This window comes from Brachyhypopomus gauderio, chromosome 1 (genome assembly GCF_052324685.1).
Source record: "Brachyhypopomus gauderio isolate BG-103 chromosome 1, BGAUD_0.2, whole genome shotgun sequence".
NCBI lineage: Eukaryota > Metazoa > Chordata > Actinopteri > Gymnotiformes > Hypopomidae > Brachyhypopomus > Brachyhypopomus gauderio.
Window position 1 is genome coordinate 3,811,726 of NC_135211.1, and position 21,380 is coordinate 3,833,105.

At 42.3% G+C, this 21,380-nt stretch overlaps 3 protein-coding genes across 3 annotated transcripts; all 3 read left to right on the plus strand.

Moving 5' to 3' along the window:
- LOC143526300 (hatching enzyme 1.2-like) lies at positions 1-1,239 on the plus strand. Its single transcript, XM_077020912.1, has 4 exons — positions 1-222; positions 400-540; positions 625-742; positions 852-1,239. Exons 1-4 carry the CDS (start codon positions 105-107, stop codon positions 1,237-1,239), a joined length of 765 nt encoding a protein of 254 aa, XP_076877027.1. The 5' UTR covers positions 1-104.
- A 12,720-nt stretch (positions 1,240-13,959) lies between these two features.
- On the plus strand, positions 13,960-15,022 carry LOC143526316 (hatching enzyme 1.2-like). The gene is made up of 4 exons (XM_077020913.1): positions 13,960-14,077; positions 14,183-14,323; positions 14,408-14,525; positions 14,635-15,022. The coding sequence occupies exons 1-4, from the start codon at positions 13,960-13,962 to the stop codon at positions 15,020-15,022; spliced, it is 765 nt and encodes a 254-aa protein (XP_076877028.1).
- Positions 15,023-16,800: 1,778 nt separating this feature from the next.
- Positions 16,801-19,461, plus strand: LOC143519089 (hatching enzyme 1.2-like). The gene is made up of 5 exons (XM_077012210.1): positions 16,801-16,858; positions 18,254-18,445; positions 18,622-18,762; positions 18,847-18,964; positions 19,074-19,461. Exons 2-5 carry the CDS (start codon positions 18,328-18,330, stop codon positions 19,459-19,461), a joined length of 765 nt encoding a protein of 254 aa, XP_076868325.1. The 5' UTR covers positions 16,801-16,858; positions 18,254-18,327.
- Positions 19,462-21,380: the final 1,919 nt, after the last annotated feature.

Here is a 21,380-nt window from a genome sequence, read left to right on the forward strand (position 1 = left end):
TGGTCATATAAGTGTCCATGTGTATAAAAGGCCAGGATGGACAGTATTCAGACATTGAGCTAGAGTGTAGAAGCATCCAGATCATCTCCTCACACTGAAGCAACATGGAGCCCAGAGCCTCTCTCTACATTCTAGCCCTGCTGCTGGGTCTCTACCAGGCTCTCCCTCTCACAGAACCTCAGCATGTGGACATCATTTCACGCATTATCACCATCAACAATGGTCAGACAAGTTGCTGGTTGTTTTCTTTTTATTTTAACATGCTTTCTCTTAAGATGTATAAACACATTTGATAAATACTAAACATTTTACTATGGCAATGCTAAAACATTTCATTTGAAGTTCCTGTTATTTGGTTTTTGCAACCCAAATCCCTTTTTTGTCCATGATTGCATGAAGGATCTAGTGAACAGTTGGTGGAGGGAGACATACTTGTGCCAAGTACCAGGAATGCTCTGGTCTGCCGGAGTAACAACTGCTTTTGGCAAAAGTCTTCAACTGGAGTAGTGCAGGTCCCTTATGTCGTGAGCAATGATTTCTGTAAGTAAAACCTCCAGATTCAGGTTCAGGTTTTACATTGATGTTGATGTTATTTCTTAATGTTTTTGCTTGGTTCTTTTTCAGCTTCTTCTGACCTGAATGTAATTACCAGTGCCATGGCATCCTTCCACAGCAAAACCTGCATTCGCTTTGTTCGCAGAACGTTTGAACCTGATTACATCAGCATTCAGAATCTAAATGGGTGAGAGCAGGAAACTATTTGAATTATTTTACTTCTGTTATTCCTGTTTTGTACACATTGCCAATTGCTTGATGTCTGTGATCAGGACAGCCTTCTCCCTGCCTTTCAGGTGCTACTCTTCTATTGGCAGAACAGGTGGTTCTCAGGTGATCTCTCTCAGCAAAGACGGATGTGTGTACCATGGTATCGTTGAGCATGAGTTGAACCACGCGCTCGGTTTCTACCATGAGCATACCAGGAGCGACCGTGACAAGTATGTCAGGATCAACTGGCAAAACATTGACCCATCAATGCAGTCCAATTTTAACAAGGAGAACACCAACAACCTCAACACACCATATGACTACACCTCCGTGATGCACTATGGAAGAACTGCTTTCTCTGTTAACGGCCAGTACACCATCACTCCTATTCCTGATGCTTCAGTGGTGATTGGACAGAGAGAGGAACTCTCCACCATTGATGTCAAGAGGATCAAAATTCTGTATAATTGCTAAAATTGACATCATATGATGTAAAATTTCTAAACAATACTTCCTCTGTTGCTCGACGTAGTGTGTAATAAAAAATGTAACAATGCAATTGTCATGCATCATGTGACTGTACAATATGTACTAATGTCATATAATAAAAGACTTCAAAGCAAATTAATCATGTTCAATGGTATGTATTCAGAATGGTCTGAGCAGCAGTGCTGGGGGGCACAGCATGGCATTATACGTGGATGAATCGCATTTTGCTCTGAGAGCTTTAATTATGAGTATGTGTGCCATATTTTTGTCAAATGTGATTTTCACCCCAATCGAAATTTGTCCTCTGCATTTTCCCATCTGTGCACTTAGAACACACACACACAAGGGATTACTAGTAGGCTTTGTTGCACACGTGCCCAGAGTGGTGGGCAGCCCTAGCCCGCCGCCCAGGGAGCAGTTGGGGTTACGTGCCTTGCTCAAGGGCAACATCTCAGTTTTCTTGAACACACTACGACTTGGGCCTCCAGGCTCTGTATTTTACTCATAAAAGGCTAAATAAGAGCAGTGTAAATAAGTCTTAAACCTAGATTGAAAAATTGGGCTTGTAACTGAGCCTCAAATTGATGCTGTAAGGTTGTTTGATGAGTAAGAGTCTTCATAGGACAAAGATTTACAAATAGCTGTAATTGTAATAATTATATGGTCTAATGAAAACCCTCCATGTGGAGAGTACAGTCGACCACGTGGGTTATGATGTGAAATGAGGACACTGTGAGACCAAACCATGCTTTTTGCATCATTGGGTTCATGCAGTAGAACCTCTGTTTCATTGGAATTTAGAAGAAAACAGTGAGTTGCTGTCCATTGTTTATGTCCTTTATTCAGTCATTGTTGTTAATATTACAGGCATAATCAGGATTTGAAGATATATACAACTGAGTATCATTGACGTAACAATGTGTCAGGAATGCCACCTGATCTTTCTTAATCAACCTCACCTGCCCCTCATTACCACGCCCCCTTCAGCCTTACTTAAGCACTTCACCAGCACATCTCAGTTGCGAAGTATTGCCGACTCATGCCGCGTACCAAGCCTTTCTATATCCTGTCTGCTCTCCTGTGTCCTGACCCTCGCTTACGTCCCCGACCTTGTCTCCTGCCCAATCCCTCTGTACCTCCTGACTTCTGCTCCCCCGGTATGACCCTGGACCGTCCTGACCACGCCAAGAAAACGCTGTTACTACTGATCCTAGTACTCGTGATTCACCTGCCTTTGTTTGTACCAGCGTCTCATTTCAATAAAAGCGGTGTTCTTCCGCATTTGGATCCCTCTCTGCCTGTTCAATACGTTACACAATGGAAACACATATCATGTTTGCAAATAAATGTGCCTGACAGTAGTCTAATGAGAATTACATGGGGCATGGTATTGACCCTTGTGGGACACCATATTTAACAACTGGCAGCTCAGAGTATTCATTCCATACAAAGATAAATTGACAATTGTAACAGGGCAGCATGATCACAGAGGCAAGTAAGATTACAAATCCAGATAGTCTGCACCCTGAGGTTTTTGTCACTCTTTGGTCTGGTGGTGACGCACGTGTTTGCTGAGAGTAGGACCTGGGTCCAAGACAATCTATGGTTGCTGCCGTCAGCCTTTGGTACAAATTTCGTCAGAAGTGGGATGGTACTTTGATACCAACGGGACTGTTTCCATGGTTAAGAACCCATCCCTACTGTGACAGGATGGTTCAAAACCCATTAAAAAAACCCTATTGAGGTGCATGGATGTGGTCCTGGATGTAAGGTGGAGATGTGGGACAGACGGAAAGTGTAAAGTGCAGGGGAACGTTCTGGTAGCATCAGTGGAGATCATCACTCTCTGATGGAGAGGGTGATGTGATGGAGACTGCCACTCCAGAAGGTTTAATGGGTGCTCTAAGTTCTCATCATGAGAGCTGGCTCTTTGGCCTTCTGCTCAAGGCACCAGTTTGTTGCATGAGATTCATGTGGTCTCTGTCTTTATCACAAACTTTTACAAGCGCTTCAAAATCTTATGCATGCATCCAATGAGGATGGTGGTAAGTTGTTCCTGACACGCAGTCAAGTAAGCACTCACAGACAGAGAAAGAAAACCGGACTGAGGAATTAAATTTACCTATTTTTATTTCTCTGTCTGTGAGTGCTTACTTGACTGCGTGTCGGGAACACCTTACCACCATCCTCATTGGCGTTAGACAGAAATCACTACAAGCCACTACAAAGTCTGAAAACTTTCTAACCCGACGGTAAGAAGGATTGCTCTGAAATATCTTGGATTACTTCACCCTGCTTCGGATACGTTGGATGTTTTCCTGTGGATGCGCAAAAAAGGATGAAATGGAAGCGTAAATTAGGAAGGAAAGCAAGCAAGCAGGGTGTGTGAAAACCGATACTCGAAGGACTTTAAAAGTTGAAAGACTGTAGTGATTGTGGACTGCGTTTAAATCACAATGTCGGAATGCGAGATGGTACAAGACCCGGCTGAGTTAGTAAAGATCAAGATTGCCTCCCGCCGTGGCAAGTTAAGTGTCTGCACGAAACAAATCAATGAAATTCGGACTTTGTTGGTTCAAAACGGAGAAATGGAACAAGTTGAAGGAAAGGTGACGGCACTGTTGCTAAGTATTCAGTCATTTAAAACATCACACGGCAAAGTGCAATCATTACTGTTGGAGGATGAAACCGAAAGTGACACGGACTGGTTCAATGGAAAATTGCAGGACATTGAGGATTTCCTTGAAAAAGTGAACGTTTGGAGAATGGAACAAAACAAACTGCAGTCAACCATACAGCCACAGGACAGCGTTTCTAACGTTTCCAGGACTTCTAGGTCTTCGAGGGCCTCGTCTGCAGTGAAGATGGCACTGGCTGAGAAGGCTGCTCTGGAGGCACGGAGTAAAGCACTGCCAGCACTTCAGGCGCTGCAAATGGAGGAGGCAGAGCTCAAGATAAAGCGTGAGATGGAGGAAATGTCACTGAGATTAAAGCGCGACATGGAAGAAATGGCATTAAAATCCAAACGCGAGAATCTGGAACTACAAGCTCAATTAGACGAGGCAAATGCCAAACTCAAAGCATTAAGCGACGCTGAAGAGCAAGGTAACGCTATGAATGAGTATTATGACTCCCGTATGGAGGAGTCGAGTAAGCCTGTCCTCTCTCGCCTCGACTTTGCACCTGTGGCGGCTGTTCCTAAAACACCACTTCAGCGAGCAGTGCAACATCTAAAAAGCAGCTCCAGGGGTATCGCGCCGTCCACCACAAACCAGCAGCAACGATGTGGCGGAATCAACACCACTCCAGCCACCGACACAGAGCTGAACAGGCAGAGAGACCTTACAGAAATAATGGTGAGACAGCTAAATCTTTCCATTTTACCAAAAAGAGAAGTGCCTACTTTTAGTGGTAATCCCTTGTCATTCCAGCCATTTATGCTTGCCTTTGAGCATTCTATTGAAAAAAATACTGATGATTATAAAGACAGATTGTACTTTTTAGAGCAGTTCACTGATGGCCCAGCAAAGAATATCGTCAAAAGTTGCATGCATATGGATGCCCTCCAAGGTTATGCCAAGGCAAAAGAGCTCTTGAAAACTCATTTTGGAAATGAAACGAAAATTGCAAATGCATACTTAGACAAGGCTTTTAATTGGGCAACACTGAAAGTTGATGATGGAAAGGCTCTCCTTGAATATGCACTATATTTAAGAGAATGTCTTACTGCCATGCAAAATCTGGACCATTTGGATGAACTGAATGTAACATCTAATCTTAAACTGCTCATCTCCAAATTACCCTACAAACTCTGTGAACGCTGGCGAACCACAGTGTATGAAAAATCCCAACAAAACAACACACGGATTAAGTTCGTTCATCTTGTGGAGTTCATAGAACGCCAGTCTACCATCTTACTCCATCCAGTGTTTGGTGACATCAGAGATAACCCAATCAGCAAGCCCATCTCTAGAGCCAAGCCTAGTGCAAAGTCTCAAAAGAGTGGAAGCAGCTTCATGACCTCTGTCACCTTGTCTAACCCTCAGTTAACAGCACAGACAGCTAAGACGCAGCAAACCAACAAGCAGAGGTGGGACCAAGTCAGTGTTTTGCAAGTCTCAAGTAAGTCCAAGTCTTTGTACCTCAAGTCCCGAGTCAAGTCTCAAGCAAAGACACTCAAGTCAAGTCAAGTCTCGAGTCAAGACAGGCAATAGTCAAGTCAAGTCCCAAGTCTGAAACTTGGAATTTCAAGTCCTTTCGAGTCTTTATTTTATTTTTTGTTACCAATGTTGCAGGTACATTTTAAATGTAAATAATAGACATGCGTTTTTTAAATCTGTATTCTCCTCAAATCTTGACAAAACATGTGCAACTGAAAACACGAAGTATAAAAAAAATTTAAATTACACCTCTTTATTGCACAGTTCAATTTGTTAAACTTAGCTGCAAACATATTCATACTTTAAACTACAATTTTCCAGAAATAAATATTCTGTGAAAAAGTCATAAGTAGAACTCCATATTCAAATAAAAAGTGCTGATATTTTCACAGTACAATACAAAGAACCATAACAGCATTTTCCCTCTCTTCTCTTATCTGGTTTCTTGGAGAACACGTGTGTCCATGTGTGAGTGACACAAGACAAACAAATATAAGAACTGAACAATTAACAGGAATCTGCAACTTTAGACATTTCAGTAAACTATTCTGCATTGCATTTGCTGGCCAAAAGTCTGTATGTCATTTGTGCACGATGAATGATGTCCCCATAGCTGAAAACTCGCTCCACTTTTGTCAATATATTTTTTTTCTCAACGTAGATGTCTTCAAATACACAATCCATGCTGAGATAGAACTGGATATTATGATGGTGACAGAGAGAGGCTCTCTTCCCCGAGTTCAGATACAGAACCCAGGGTTGCCAACTCTCACGCATTGAGCGTGAGACACACGCATTTGACCGTCTTCACACGCTCTCACGCCACACATCCGATTTCTCACGCCGGAAAAAAATCTAGTTTATTTACCTCTGATCCACATCTATGATTCAATGAGTTACTAGTTCGCTCTGGCACCAACCACTGGCGATCGATCGATCGCGATATAATACTTAATTTGTGTCCATTTTACACCCCGCCTGGTAAAAATTTACGTTCGCCAACCCCCCATTTGATTGGTTGTGCTGCAGCTCATGCACACACACACACGTACAGAGTGTGGAAAAGCAGAGGACTGGTCTGCGTCAGAAGGACGGAAATGAAATTAATGGGGCGCACTTTATAAATATTAATATGCGTTTTAAAATTTAGATTTGGGGTTAAAAAAAATCAAGTCTTTGCAAATAAACAGGTTCAAGTCCAATCCAAGTCCCAAGTTATTGGTGTAAAAGTCCAAGTCAAGTCTAAGTCTCTGAATATTTTTTCAAGTCAAGTCAAAAGTCTTAATATTAATGACTCGAGTCTGACTCGAGTCCAAGTCATGTGACTCGAGTCCCCACCTCTGCCAACAAGCACGTTCCAGCGTCAATGACATGCAGTTGCTGTTCAGATAGGCACGACATCACTGACTGTGAAAATTTCAAATCACAGGCACATGAAGAGAAAGTAGAATATCTGAAGAGAAATGGCTACTGTTTTGGGTGTCTAAAAAAGGACATCTTAGCAGGAACTGCCTCAATAGGGCCATTTGTGAGCTGTGCAAGCGTAAACATCATACCTTACTGAACATTACCTGTGAGTATACTGTCAAAACTCAGGCGCCTGTTAATAGCGCACTCATCTCAGCTAGTCATGTTACAGGGGCCAGTCACTGTGCATTGGCCATTGTGCCAGTCATCATTGAGTCACCCAAAAGCTCCAGATCCATAATGACCTACGCATTCCTTGACCCGGGCAGCTCAGCAACTTTCTGCTCTGACAAGCTCATGCATCAGCTTAACGTCAGCGGACGCAGGACTGAGGTGGCCCTGAAAACGATGGGACAGGAGCAAATGGTGAGATGCTATGAGCTCAAAGGTCTTAAAGGTGGCAACATTGATGGCAGTGTGTTCCTTCAGTTACCCATTGTATACACACAAGCCAAAATCCCAGTGTCAAAGGACCATTTGGTTACAGCAAACGACATCAAAAGATGGCCGTACCTCAGTGGCATAACCCTGGACAGCATTGATGCTGATATAGAGCTACTGATCGGCATGGACGTACCGAAGGCGATGGAACCATGGGATGTCTTAAATAGCCAAAATGATGGACCATATGCAGTCAGGACATTACTTGGATGGGTGGTCAATGGTCCACTCAATTCCTGCTTGGCTATGGAAAGAGGTGACAAGGGACCCGCAACAGTTAACCGAATCACATTGGAGAACATAAGAGAGACGCTTATTAGACAATACAACCATGATTTCCCTGAAAAGGAATGTGAAGAGGAAACCGAGATGTCCGTTGAGGATAAAAAATTCATGGATGTGACGACAAGGTCAGTCGTGCTTAGAAATGGTCGCTATCATTTATCTTTACCTTTTCGCAATGAAGCTGTAAATATGCCAGACAACCAGCAGATGGCAGTACAACGTACAGTGGGTCTAGCTAGAAAATTTAAGAAAGATTCTGCTTTCGCTAGTGAGTACACCACATTTATGGAAGATGTGCTCAGCAAGGGCTATGCAGAAAAGGTGCCTACGTGCCAGCTGCAAAGGAATGATGGAATGGTCTGGTATATACCTCATCACGCAGTCTACCACAAGCAGAATGGCAAGTTGAGAGTTGTATTCGACTGCTCTGCATCTTATAAAGGCAAATCACTGAACACAGAACTTCTCCAGGGTGCGGACCTGGCGAATCCACTGCTGGGTGTTCTTCTGAGATTTAGAGAAGAAAGGATTGCTGTAATGGCCGACATCGAGGCAATGTACTATCAAGTACGTGTTCATGAACATCACCGTGACTTCCTCCGATTCCTCTGGTGGCCACAGGGGGATACAAGCAAGCCATTGGAAGCGTACAGGATGAAGGTTCATCTTTTCGGTACTGTGTCATCTCCAAGCATCGCCAATTATGCCCTGAAAAAAAACAGCAGTTGACAACTCAGAGCAGTTTAGTGCAACAACTCTTGACACCATCAAACAGTTTTTATGTAGATGACTGCCTTCGATCTGTGGCATCTGTGACGGAGGCTATCCAGCTTACGCACAACCTTAGGGAAGCATGCGCCCAAGGAGGATTTACCCTAAACAAGTGGGTAAGTAACAGCTGTGAGGTCCTTGCTACAATACCTGAAAGTCACAGAGCCACGCTTGTGAAACAACTTGACCTGGACAGAGAAAAACCACCCCTTGAGAGGGCCTTGGGAATCCAGTGGAATATCCAGAAAGACATACTCACCTTCAAGGTTGCCGACAAGAGCACATCACTCACTAGGCAAGCCATCCTTTCAGTCGTGAGTTCCATCTATGACCCATTGGGTTTCCTATGCCCTTTCATTCTCAAGGCCAAGCAATTCCTGCAAAAACTGTGCATTGATAATCGTGGATGGGATGAACACATTCCAAAAGAACTCTACAAGCCATGGCAAAGATGGATGACAGAACTGAAACAGCTGGACAGATTTGAAGTGGACAGGTGCATAAAACCTGAGGGTTTCGTCCCGGTGAAGACTGTTCGGCTGCATCATTTCTGTGATGCCAGTGAATCCGGTTATGGAACGGTGACCTACCTTAGTCTTAAGAACAGCAGTGGAGACATTCACATTGTCTTTATAATGGCGAAATCAAGAGTAGCACCTCTGAAGCAGATGACTATTCCCAGGTTGGAGCTTGCTGCTGCCACACTGGCTGTGAAAGTCGACAAAATGCTCCAGAAAGAGCTACATATAGATCTTCAGAATTCCACTTTCTGGGCAGACAGCACAACTGTGCTGAAATACATTCACAACGAAACCAAAAGGTTCCGCACCTATGTTGCTAACCGCATTGCAATAATCCACAGCCTCTCGCAAGCACACCAGTGGAGGTATGTCTGCTCGAAGGACAATCCGGCAGATGATGCCTCACGTGGACTCTATATTGAACCACTCTTGGTGTCCAACAGATGGCTCCACGGTCCTCGCTTGCTTTCAAGAGGGGAATCAGATTGGCCTGATATGCCAGAAGATCTGAGCTACATACCCAGCTGTGCTGTAGAGGTAAAACATGCCATTACTGTCAATTGTGTGAAGATGGAGATTAATGCAACTTCATCCCTGATTCAGTACTTCTCCTCTTGGAGGAAACTACTTAGAGCTGTTGCCTGGTTGCTGAAGCTCAAACGCATCCTTCTGCATCGAAGTCGAAAGGACAGAGACAAAGTGACATCCACATGCCAAGGTGAGCAAGAGCAAAAATGCTTAACTGTGGATGATTTGGATGAAGCAGAAAAGGCAATCATTTGTTATGAACAGCACTGCCACCTGGATGCAGAATTGAAATTGATGAAAATGAACAAACCAGTGAAATCTGATAGCCTTGTATTCAGACTGGATCCATGCATTGACAATGGCATCATGAGGGTTGGAGGACGGATAGGTAAAGCACCGATATCCGTAAACACAAAGAATCCAATCATACTCCCCAAGTCATCACATATATCCAAGTTGATCCTGAGGGATATTCATCAGCAAAATGGACATTCAGGAAGAAATCAAATGCTATCAAAACTTAGACAAAAATTCTGGCTCCCTTTGGCTAACTCTTGTGCTAGACACATTGTTAGATCTTGTGTGTTTTGCAGACGGATGCAGGCCAGACCTGGAATGCAGAAAATGGTGGAATTGCCACAGGATCGGATTACTCCCAACTTGCCACCATTTTCCCATGTTGGTATTGACTTCTTTGGTCCGGTGGAGGCCAAGAGTGGTCACTCACGGGTAAAGCGCTGGGGAGTATTCTTCACCTGTCTGGTAAGCCGGGCAATCCATCTAGAAGTAGCATGGAGTCTGGATACCAGTGCTTGCATGAATGCAGTCCGGCGGTTCCTGTGTCGGAGAGGTCAGGTGCTTACCATCAGAACAGACTGTGGCACCAACTTCACCTCCGCACAGAAGGAACTGGAAATGGCACGGAATCAGCTGGATAAAGAAAAGATTCAGGAATTCCTGCTAAAAAACCATGTCAAGTGGCTGTTCAATCCACCATATGCAGCTCACTTCGGAGGAGCATGGGAAAGACTTATCCGCCTGGTTAAGAAGACACTTCTCTCGATTGTACGATAACAAACACTGGCCGGCGAAATGATGCAAACAGCCTTTTGTGAAAAGGAATGCATTCTCAATGACCGACCGCTTACTACAACCTCTAGTGACCCAAATGATCTCACACCCTTGACACCAAACCACCTACTGCAGTTGAAGAGTGAACCGTTGCCACCTCCTGGTCTCTTTAGTAAAAATGATGTGTACAGCAGGAAATGGTGGAAATATGTCCAATACCTGGCAGATCAGTTCTGGTAAAGGTGGACTATGGAATACCTTCCACTACTGCAAGAACGACAGAAGTGGCTCCACACTGAAATGAATTTCAAAATCAATGACATTGTGGTGCTGGTAGACCCAGCAGCACCTAGGAATTCTTGGCCCCTGGGTAGGGTGGTTAAGACCCTGCCTGGCGCCAAAGGTCTTGTGCGAAGCGTATTGGTGCAAACAAAGACCAACGTGCTGCAGAGACCCATCAGTAAGCTTTGCTTTCTTCTCGAAGGTGATGAAGCACCTTCAGAGAGGCTCTGTTTGCACACTTGCAGTACTGACAAATCTAAATATTCCTGTGCGTGCTCTCACACCAGCCCATACACTTACACCTACGGACTTTCACAGGTGGCGCTACATGTACATTGGACTTGATCAGTTACCTTTTTTAACTTTACTGAAATAAAAAACAAAAAAGGGGGGGGGGGGGGGACCCGTATGGAAACAAAATGTAAGACTAGCATTTCATTTGGTGTTTCTTGGTTTTTTATGGTTACCTTTGTGTATGGGCTAATGTATTGTGTATTAGGTTTTGGAACACCTGTATTGTATAGCCTTTATTGAGTACGTATGGCTCCCCTTCATTATGGTTTAGAATTGTCCTGCAGTAACAGTGACAATTAGGGGCCAGTGTGTTGGAGCCATATTTGTGAATTGTACATCATGTTGATGGTAACTTATAATACACATAAATTAGTGGTATACTTACCTGACATGTTTGCATTTTTATACATATCTGTCTGTCTATGCCTATCCTATTTTTATTTCTCTGTCTGTGAGTGCTTACTTGACTGCGTGTCGGGAACAACTTACCACCATCCTCATTGGCGTTAGACAGAAATCGCCACTACATATGCATTTTATACTTTTGGATTTAATTTCATATTTTGCAAATATGGATGTTTGTAGCATCCTTGGACAAGCCAGGGAAATGCCTACTTTTTATTTTGAACCATTACTTATCAACAAATCATTCTAAGAAAAAATGGACAGAAATTGATTTTGCTTTTTGAAACAGATTATAACTAGTGGTGGGACTTTAACGCGGTAATTTCGATTAATTAATTACAGGAAAGTTAACGCACTAAAAAAATTTACGCATTTTAACGCATTTAACGCACGAGACACTTTTGCACCATGGAATGTTTCTCAGTACGCGAGTTCCGGGCATACAGATTATGGACACACAATAAGATCATGATGGAGATGACTGAAGAGGCTACGCCTGTGGATGGGAAATTAAAAAATATGAAACTTCCAGATGGAAGTACAAACAAAAATAGTGTTATTTACACTTTATGTAGGAAGGAGTTCGCTTATCACAGGAGCACTTTCACCCTTCATTACCACCTCAACGCAAAACATGTTGCGGCTAAAGCTGGGCATACACTGTGCGATATTTTAAATCGTGTACTCAGCTCCAGCTCAAACTGTACGACTAAGTCGCAGGGAGAGTCGGCTCGTGGAGCTGCTTCAACAGTGCGATACTCTCACGAGGAGCGATTTGAATTTCAAACATGTTTGATGTTCTTGCGACGCTGCGATTTCTGATCGGGAGTTGGTCGTGAGGTGTGAATCGCTCCTCGTTTACCTGTGTGAACTATACGATGCACGACACGAGATTGAGCCGAAACGAGTGAAAAATTGGCTGAAAATGGGCCAAAAATCGCACAGTGTACGCCCAGCTTAACGCGCAGGTCAGTAATGATAACTAGGTCAGCAGGTCAGCTAAATGTATTCCTAGTACGATAGGGTGACCAAACGTCCGTAATTCACATCCTGTCCCGGGCGTCCCGGGTTTTTTTTTAAAGTGACGAAATGTCCTGGTTTTAATGTACCTTCATTGGACCATTAAGTCTGGATTAAACTTTCGCGAGTGGCCGTAGCGCGCGACTCCGCAAGCGTTTATACATGACGCGTCACATTATTTGTGTTGTCCGCTCCCTGTGGTCGAAGATAAATGCTTACAAGAAGCGCTGCGAATTGCGTCAACTGATGCAAGTTACGAACTACCGTCCAGGGGTGAGTTTCCCAAAACGTTCTTAGCGCCAAGTACTTCTTAACCTCGTACGTAAGAACGAGGTTACGAAGTACTTAGCGCTAAGAACGTTTTGGGAAACTCACCCCAGAAAGACAATGTCGAAGAAAATCCAGCAGCTGTATGATGAGGAAAGAATTAAAACAGGTTATTGTGAAGAGTGCCACAAATGTGGCTCTGACTGGGGATCACTGGACCTCTGTTAGCAACAAGAATGATCTTGGTGTGACAGCTCATATTATAGATGATGAATCTATAGATGATGAAGATCCAGTCATTTGCTTTGAGCATGCAGAAGACCACTTATAGGCACTATGAAGATGCCTGTGGCAGAGGCCTGGGAAATTAAAGAAAAATATACCATCTAAAATGGTATTAAAAAACATCTTCTGATTTATTCAATTCTTCCAATATCCTGAGCAAAACATTTTTGGTCAGAATTTCCAATGTTCTGAACTGTTTTCTGCACACTACACATATATTGGTCTGTGTAGTAGACTGGTGGAAAAATAAACAAGATGTTGAAGTTTATGATTATGTTCATTGATTCATTCATCATTCAAACTTAAATTAATATTTCTCATGTTAAATACTGAAATGCGATTAAAATGCAATTAATTTCGATTAATTAATTACAAAGCTTCCAATTAATTCGATTAATTTTTTTAATCGCGTCCCACCCCTAATTATAACATTATATATGTACCTGAAGTGAAGACAAAAAATGTCAGCAAATTTTTAAGTTGCAATAGTTTTTCTTAAAATCTCCAACATGAAAAGCTTGACTGCTTCTATGACACAATTCTTGAACTATCCTTTCCAACAGATCCTACAATAGTGATTTAACTGAAATGACAACAAAAACAGTCCAATGCACAGTGATAAACAAACTCTACAGATCATCCATTAGTGGAGATTAGCCAAACAAACTCAGCCGCAGACTGCAATTCATTGAGATATTTGACTAATGGGGAAGTTCCAAGTGTCCTCCCTTTGGTGATATACTTTAGACAGTGGACACTAATGCCTAACATTTAGTCCCAAACTGTCACACCTGTGTTTGTTTGTTCATGGGATTGTGGTCATATAAGTGTCCATGTGTATAAAAGGCCAGGATGGACAGTATTCAGAGTGTAGAAGCATCCAGATCATCTCCTCACACTGAAGCAACATGGAGCCCAGAGCCTCTCTCTACATTCTAGCCCTGCTGCTGGGTCTCTACCAGGCTGTCCCTCTCACAGAACCTCAGCATGTGGACATCATTTCACGCATTATCACCATCAACAATGGTCAGACAAGTTGCTGGTTGTTATCTTTTTATATTAACATTTTGTTTGAAGTTCCTGTTTGGTTTTTGCAACCCAAATTTCTTTTTGTTCCATGATTGTATGAAGGATCTAGTGAAGAGTTGGTGGAGGGAGACATACATTTGCCAAGAACCAGGAATGCTCTGGTCTGCCCGAGTAACAAATGCTTTTGGCAGAAGTCTTCAACTGGAGTAGTGCAGGTCCCTTATGTCGTGAGCAATGATTTCTGTAAGTAAAACCTCCAGATTCAGGTTCAGGTTTTACATTGATGTTGATGTTATTTCTTAATGTTTTTGCTTGGTTCTTTTTCAGCTTCTTCTGACCTGAATGTAATTACCAGTGCCATGGCATCCTTCCACAGCAAAACCTGCATTCGCTTTGTTCGCAGAACGGTTGAACCTGATTACATCAGCATTCAGAACCTAAATGGGTGAGAGCAGGAAACTATTTGAATTATTTTACTTCTGTTATTCCTGTTTTGTACACATTGCCAATTGCTTGATGTCTGTGACCACGACAGTCTTCTCTCTGTCTTTCAGGTGCTACTCTGCTATTGGCAAAACAGGTGGTTCTCAGGTGATCTCTCTCAGCACAAGCGGATGTGTGTACCATGGTATCGTTGAGCATGAGTTGAACCATGCGCTCGGTTTCTACCATGAGCATACCAGGAGCGACCGTGACAAGTATGTCAGGATCAACTGGGAAAACATTGACCCATCAATGCAGTACAATTTTAACAAGGCGAACACCAACAACCTCAACACACCATATGACTACACCTCCGTGATGCACTATGGAAGAACTGCTTTCTCTGTTAACGGCCAGTACACCATCACTCCTATACCTGATGCTTCAGTGGTGATAGGGCAGAGAGAGGAACTCTCTACCATTGATGTCAAGAGGATCAAAATTCTGTATAATTGCTAAAATTGACCTTATATGATGTAAAATTTCTAAACAATACTTCCTCTGTTGCTCGACCTAGTGTGTAATCAAAAATGTTACAGTGCAATTGTCCTGCATCATGTGACTGTACAATATGTACTAATGTCATATAATAAAAGACTTCAAAGCAAATTAATCATGTTCAATGGTATGTATTCAGAATGGTCTGAGCAGCAGTGCTGGGGGGCACAGCATGGCATTATACGTGGATGAATCGCATCTTGCTCTGAGAGCTTTAATTATGAGTATGTGTGCCATATTTTTGTCAATTGTGATTTTCACCCCAATCGAAATTTGTCCTCCGCATTTACCCATCTGTGCACTTAGAACACACACACACAAGGGATTACTAGGTGGCTTTGTTGAACACATGCCCAGAGTGGTGGGCAGCCCTAGCCCGTCGCCCTGGAGCAGTTGGGGTTACGTGCCTTGCTCAAGGGCAACATCTCAGTTTTCTTGAACACACTACGACTTGGGCCTCCAGGCTCTGTACTTTACTCATAAAAGGCTAAATGAGAGCTGTGTAAATAAGTCTTAATCCTAGATTGAAAAATTGGGCTTGTAACTGAGCCTCAAATTGATGCTGTAAGGTTGTTTGATGAGTAAGAGTCTTCATAGGACAAAGATTTACAAATAGCTGTAATTGTAATAATTATATGGTCTAATGAAAACCCTCCATGTGGAGAGTACAGTCGACCACGTGGGTTATGATGTGAAATGAGGACACTGTGAGACCAGACCATGCTTTTTGCATCATTGGGTTCATGCAGTAGAACCTCTGTTTCATTGGAATTTAGAAGAAAACAGTGAGTTGCTGTCCATTGTTTATGTCCTTTATTCACTCATTGTTGTTAATATTACAGGCATAATCAGGATTTGAAGATATATACAACTGAGTATCATCGACGTAACAATAGAAACACATATCATGTTTGCAAATAAATGTGCCTGACAGTAGTCTAATGAGAATTACATGGGGCATGGTATTGACCCTTGTGGGACCAGTGATGTCAGTGCGTTACTCTAATCTTACCACTTTTTTCGGTAACGAGTAATATAACGCGCTACTATTTCCAGTCCAGTAATCAGATTAAAGTTACTTATCCAAATAACTGTGCGTTACTATTTATATTTTCCCTAGTAAAATATATATTTTTGCTTTCTTCTTGGCTCAGTTCTACTTTTGCGTCTGACCGTAGCGCTCGACTCCGCACGCTGCGCGCGACCCTGTGAGAGCGCGAGCACGTTTTACAAGTCATTTTTTTGCAGCGTCCTCCCGTAACGATGTGTGGTAGTATAAAGAAACACCCCTCAAAAACAGGGAAAGGAACATTTACCTGACCAATTTTAATGTTGCTTTGTGTTTCACGTTTGAAAAGTGCTGGAATTTTGACTAACGTAGCCTACTTTAAAATGCTTGAAATTGTAATGGTATTTCGTTTCACAACAAATAGCTGTCTGACTGAACTGGGGTGGGTTTCCCGAAACGTTCGTAGCTTCATACGAGGTTACGAAGTACTTGGCGCTACGAACGTTTCGGGAAATCCACCCCAGTTCGCTTGTATTACGTTTACAAATAAATTTACAAATAATACCGCGCAGCTACACAAACGTAATGTCAGGATATACTGTAGCGACTCCTGCTCCTCGCGGCGAGTCTTGCCCTTTAAGTGACACTGGGGGGCGGAGCCTGCTCGCACCAGGGTTGCGTTATCAATAAAGTTTCCCTCCTCGGGATTTTTGGATTAAGCAGTTTCTGCCTCGGTTACCGAACCTGCTTCAATACATTGTTACTGTTAAAAATGCACTTCCAATAAAGTGAGTATTGGAAAAATTTATTTTGCTGCTGAATGTAACTACTAAAGTAACTTGTAATCTAACGTAGTTACTTTTAAAATCAAGTAATATGTAACGTAACTAAGTTACTTTTAAAAGGAGTAATCAGTAATCAGTAATCGGATTACTTTCTCAAGGTAACTTAGCCATCACTGTGTGGGACACCATATTTTACAACTGGCAGCTCAGAGTATTCATTCCATACAAAGATAAATTGACAATTGTAACAGGGCAGCATGATCACAGAGGCACGTAAGATTACAAATCCAGACAGGCTGCACCCTGAGGTTTTTGTCACTCTTTGGTCTGGTGGTGACGCACGTGTTTGCTGAGAGTAGGACTTGGGTCCAAGACCATATATGGTTGCTGCCCTCAGCCTTTGGTACAAATTTTGTCAGAAGTGGGATGGTACTCTGATACCAACAGGACTGTTTCCATGGTTAAGAACCCATCCCTACTTTGACAGGATGGTTCAAAATCCATTGAAAAACACTATTGAGGTGCATGGATGTGGTCCTGGATGTAAGGTGGAGGTGTGGGACAGACGGAAAGTGTGAAGTGCAGGGGAACGTTCTGGTAGCATCAGTGGAGATCATCACTCTCTGATGGAGAGGGTGATGTGATGGAGACTGCCACTCCAGAAGGTTTAATGGGTGCTATAAGTTCTCATCATGAGAGCTGGCTCTTTGGCTTTGTGGTCAAGGCACCAGTTTTGTTGCGTTAGATTCATGTGGTCTTTGCCTTTGTCACAACCTTTTACAAGTGCTTCAAAATCTTATGCATTTTAGTTTTGATTTTGGATTTAATTTCATATTTTGCAAATATAGATGTTTGTAGCATCTTTGGACAAGCCAGGGAAATGACTCCTTTTTGATTTTGAACCATTACTTATCAACAAATCATTCAAAGAAAAATGGACAGAAATTTATTTTGCTTTCTGAAACAGATTATAACATAATATGTGTACCTGAAGTGAAGACAAAAAATGTCAGCAAAATTTTTAGTTGCAATAGTTTTTCTTAAAATCTCGAACATGAAAAGCTTGACTGTTCGACTGCTTCTATGACACAATTCTTGAACTATCCTTTCCAACAGATCCTACAATAGTGATTAAACTGAAATGACAACAAAAACAGTCTAATGCACAGTGATAACCAAACTCTACAGATCATCCATTAGTGGAGATTAGCCAAACAAACTCAGCCGCACACTGCAATTCATTGAGATATTTGACTAATGGGGAAGTTCCAAGTGTCCTCCCTTTGGTGATATACATTAGACAGTGGACACTAATGCCTAACATTAGTCCCACACTGTCACACCTGTGTTTGTTTGTTCATGGGATTGTGGTCATATAAGTGTCCATGTGTATAAAAGGCCAGGATGGACAGTATTCAGACATTGAGCTAGAGTGTAGAAGCATCCAGATCATCTCCTCACACTGAAGCAACATGGAGCCCAGAGCCTCTCTCTACATTCTAGCCCTGCTGCTGGGTCTCTACCAGGCTCTCCCTCTCACAGAACCTCAGCATGTGGACATCATTTCACGCATTATCACCATCAACAATGGTAAGACAAGTTGCTGGTTGTTTTCTTTTTATTTTAACATGCTTCCTCTTAAGATGTATAAACATATTGATAAATACTAAACATTTTACTATGACAATGCTAAAACATTTCATTTGAAGTTCCTGTTATTTGGTTTTTGCAACCCAAATTCCTTTTTTGTCCATGATTGCATGAAGGATCTAGTGAACAGTTGATGGAGGGAGACATACTTGTGCCAAGTACCAGGAATGCTCTGGTCTGCCGGAGTAACAACTGCTTTTGGCAAAAGTCTTCAACTGGAGTAGTGCAGGTCCCTTATGTCGTGAGCAATGATTTCTGTAAGTAAAACCTCCAGATTCAGGTTCAGGTTTTACATTGATGTTGATGTTATTTCTTAATGTTTTTGCTTGGTTCTTTTTCAGCTTCTTCTGACCTGAATGTAATTACCAGTGCCATGGCATCCTTCCACAGCAAAACCTGCATTCGCTTTGTTCGCAGAACGTTTGAACCTGATTACATCAGCATTCAGAACCTAAATGGGTGAGAGCAGGGAACTATTTGAATTATTTTACTTCTGTTATTCCTGTTTTGTACACATTGCCAATTGCTTGATGTCTGTGACCAGGACAGCCTTCTCCCTGTCTTTCAGGTGCTACTCTTCTATTGGCAGAACAGGTGGTTCTCAGGTGATCTCTCTCAGCAAAGACGGATGTGTGTACCATGGTATCGTTGAGCATGAGTTGAACCACGCGCTCGGTTTCTACCATGAGCATACCAGGAGTGACCGTGACAAGTATGTCAGGATCAACTGGCAAAACATTGACCCATCAATGCAGTCCAATTTTAACAAGGAGAACACCAACAACCTCAACACACCATATGACTACACCTCCGTGATGCACTATGGAAGAACTGCTTTCTCTGTTAACGGCCAGTACACCATCACTCCTATTCCTGATGCTTCAGTGGTGATAGGGCAGAGAGAGGAACTCTCTACCATTGATGTCAAGAGGATCAAAATTCTGTATAATTGCTAAAATTGACATTATATGATGTAAAATTTCTAAACAATACTTCCTCTGTTGCTCGACCTAGTGTGTAATCAAAAATGTAACAATGCAATTGTCATGCATCATGTGACTGTACAATATGTACTAATGTCATATAATAAAATACTTCAAAGCAAATTAATCATGTTCAATGGTATGTATTCAGAATGGTCTGAGCAGCAGTGCTGGGGGGCACAGCATGGCATTATACGTGGATGAATCGCATCTTGCTCTGAGAGCTTTAATTATGAGTATGTGTGCCATATTTTTGTCAAATGTGATTTTTACCCCAATCGAAATTTGTCCTCTGCATTTATCCATCTGTGCAGTTAGAACACACACACACAAGGGATTACTAGGAGGCTTTGTTGCACACGTGCCCAGAGCAGTGGGCAGCCCTAGCTCGCCGCCCGGGGAGCAGTTGGGGTTACGTGCCTTGCTCAAGGGCAACATCTCAGTTTTCTTGAACACACTCTGACTTGGGCCTCCAGGCTCTGTATTTTACACACAAAAGGCTAAATGAGAGCTGTGTAAATAAGTCTTAAACCTAGATTGAAAAATTGGGCTTGTAACTGAGCCTCAAATTGATGCTGTAAGGTTGTTTGATGAGTAAGAGTCTTCATAGGACAAAGATTTACAAATAGCTGTAATTGTAATAATTATATGGTCTAATGAAAACCCTCCATGTGGAGAGTACAGTCGACCACGTGGGTTATGATGTGAAATGAGGACACTGTGAGACCAGACCATGCTTTTTGCATCATTGGGTTCATGCAGTAGAACCTCTGTTTCATTGGAATTTAGAAGAAAACAGTGAGTTGCTGTCCATTGTTTATGTCCTTTATTCACTCATTGTTGTTAATATTACAGGCATAATCAGGATTTGAAGATATATACAACTGAGTATCATCGACGTAACAATAGAAACACATATCATGTTTGCAAATAAATGTGCCTGACAGTAGTCTAATGAGAATTACATGGGGCATGGTATTGACCCTTGTGGGACACCATATTTTACAACTAGCAGCTCAGAGTATTCATTCCATACAAAGATAAATTGACAATTGTAACAGGGCAGCATGATCACAGAGGCAAGTAAGATTACAAATCCAGACAGGCTGCACCCTGAGGTTTTTGTCACTCTTTGGTCTGGTGGTGACGCACGTGTTTGCTGAGAGTAGGACTTGGGTCCAAGACCATATATGGTTGCTGCCCTCAGCCTTTGGTACAAATTTTGTCAGAAGTGGGATGGTACTTTGATACCAACAGGACTGTTTCCATGGTTAAGAACCCATCCCTACTTTGACAGGATGGTTCAAAATCCATTGAAAAACCCTATTGAGGTGCATGGATGTGGTCCTGGATGTAAGGTGGAGGTGTGGGACAGACGGAAAGTGTGAAGTGCAGGGGAACGTTCTGGTAGCATCAGTGGAGATCATCACTCTCTGATGGAGAGGGTGATGTGATGGAGACTGCCACTCCAGAAGGTTTAATGGGTGCTATAAGTTCTCATAATGAGAGCTGGCTCTTTGGCTTTGTGGTCAAGGCACCAGTTTTGTTGCGTTAGATTCATGTGGTCTTTGCCTTTGTCACAACCTTTTACAAGCGCTTCAAAATCTTATGCATTTTAGTTTGATTTTGGATTTAATTCCATATTTTGCAAATATGGATGTTTGTAGCATCTTTGGACAAGCCAGGGAAATGACTCCTTTTTGATTTTGAACCATTACTTATCAACAAATCATTCAAAGAAAAATGGACAGAAATTGATTTTGCTTTCTGAAACAGATTATAACATATGTGTACCTGAAGTGAAGACAAAAAATGTCAGCAAAATTTTCAGTTGCAATAGTTTTTCTTAAAATCTCCAACATGAAAAGCTTGACTGTTCGACTGCTTCTATG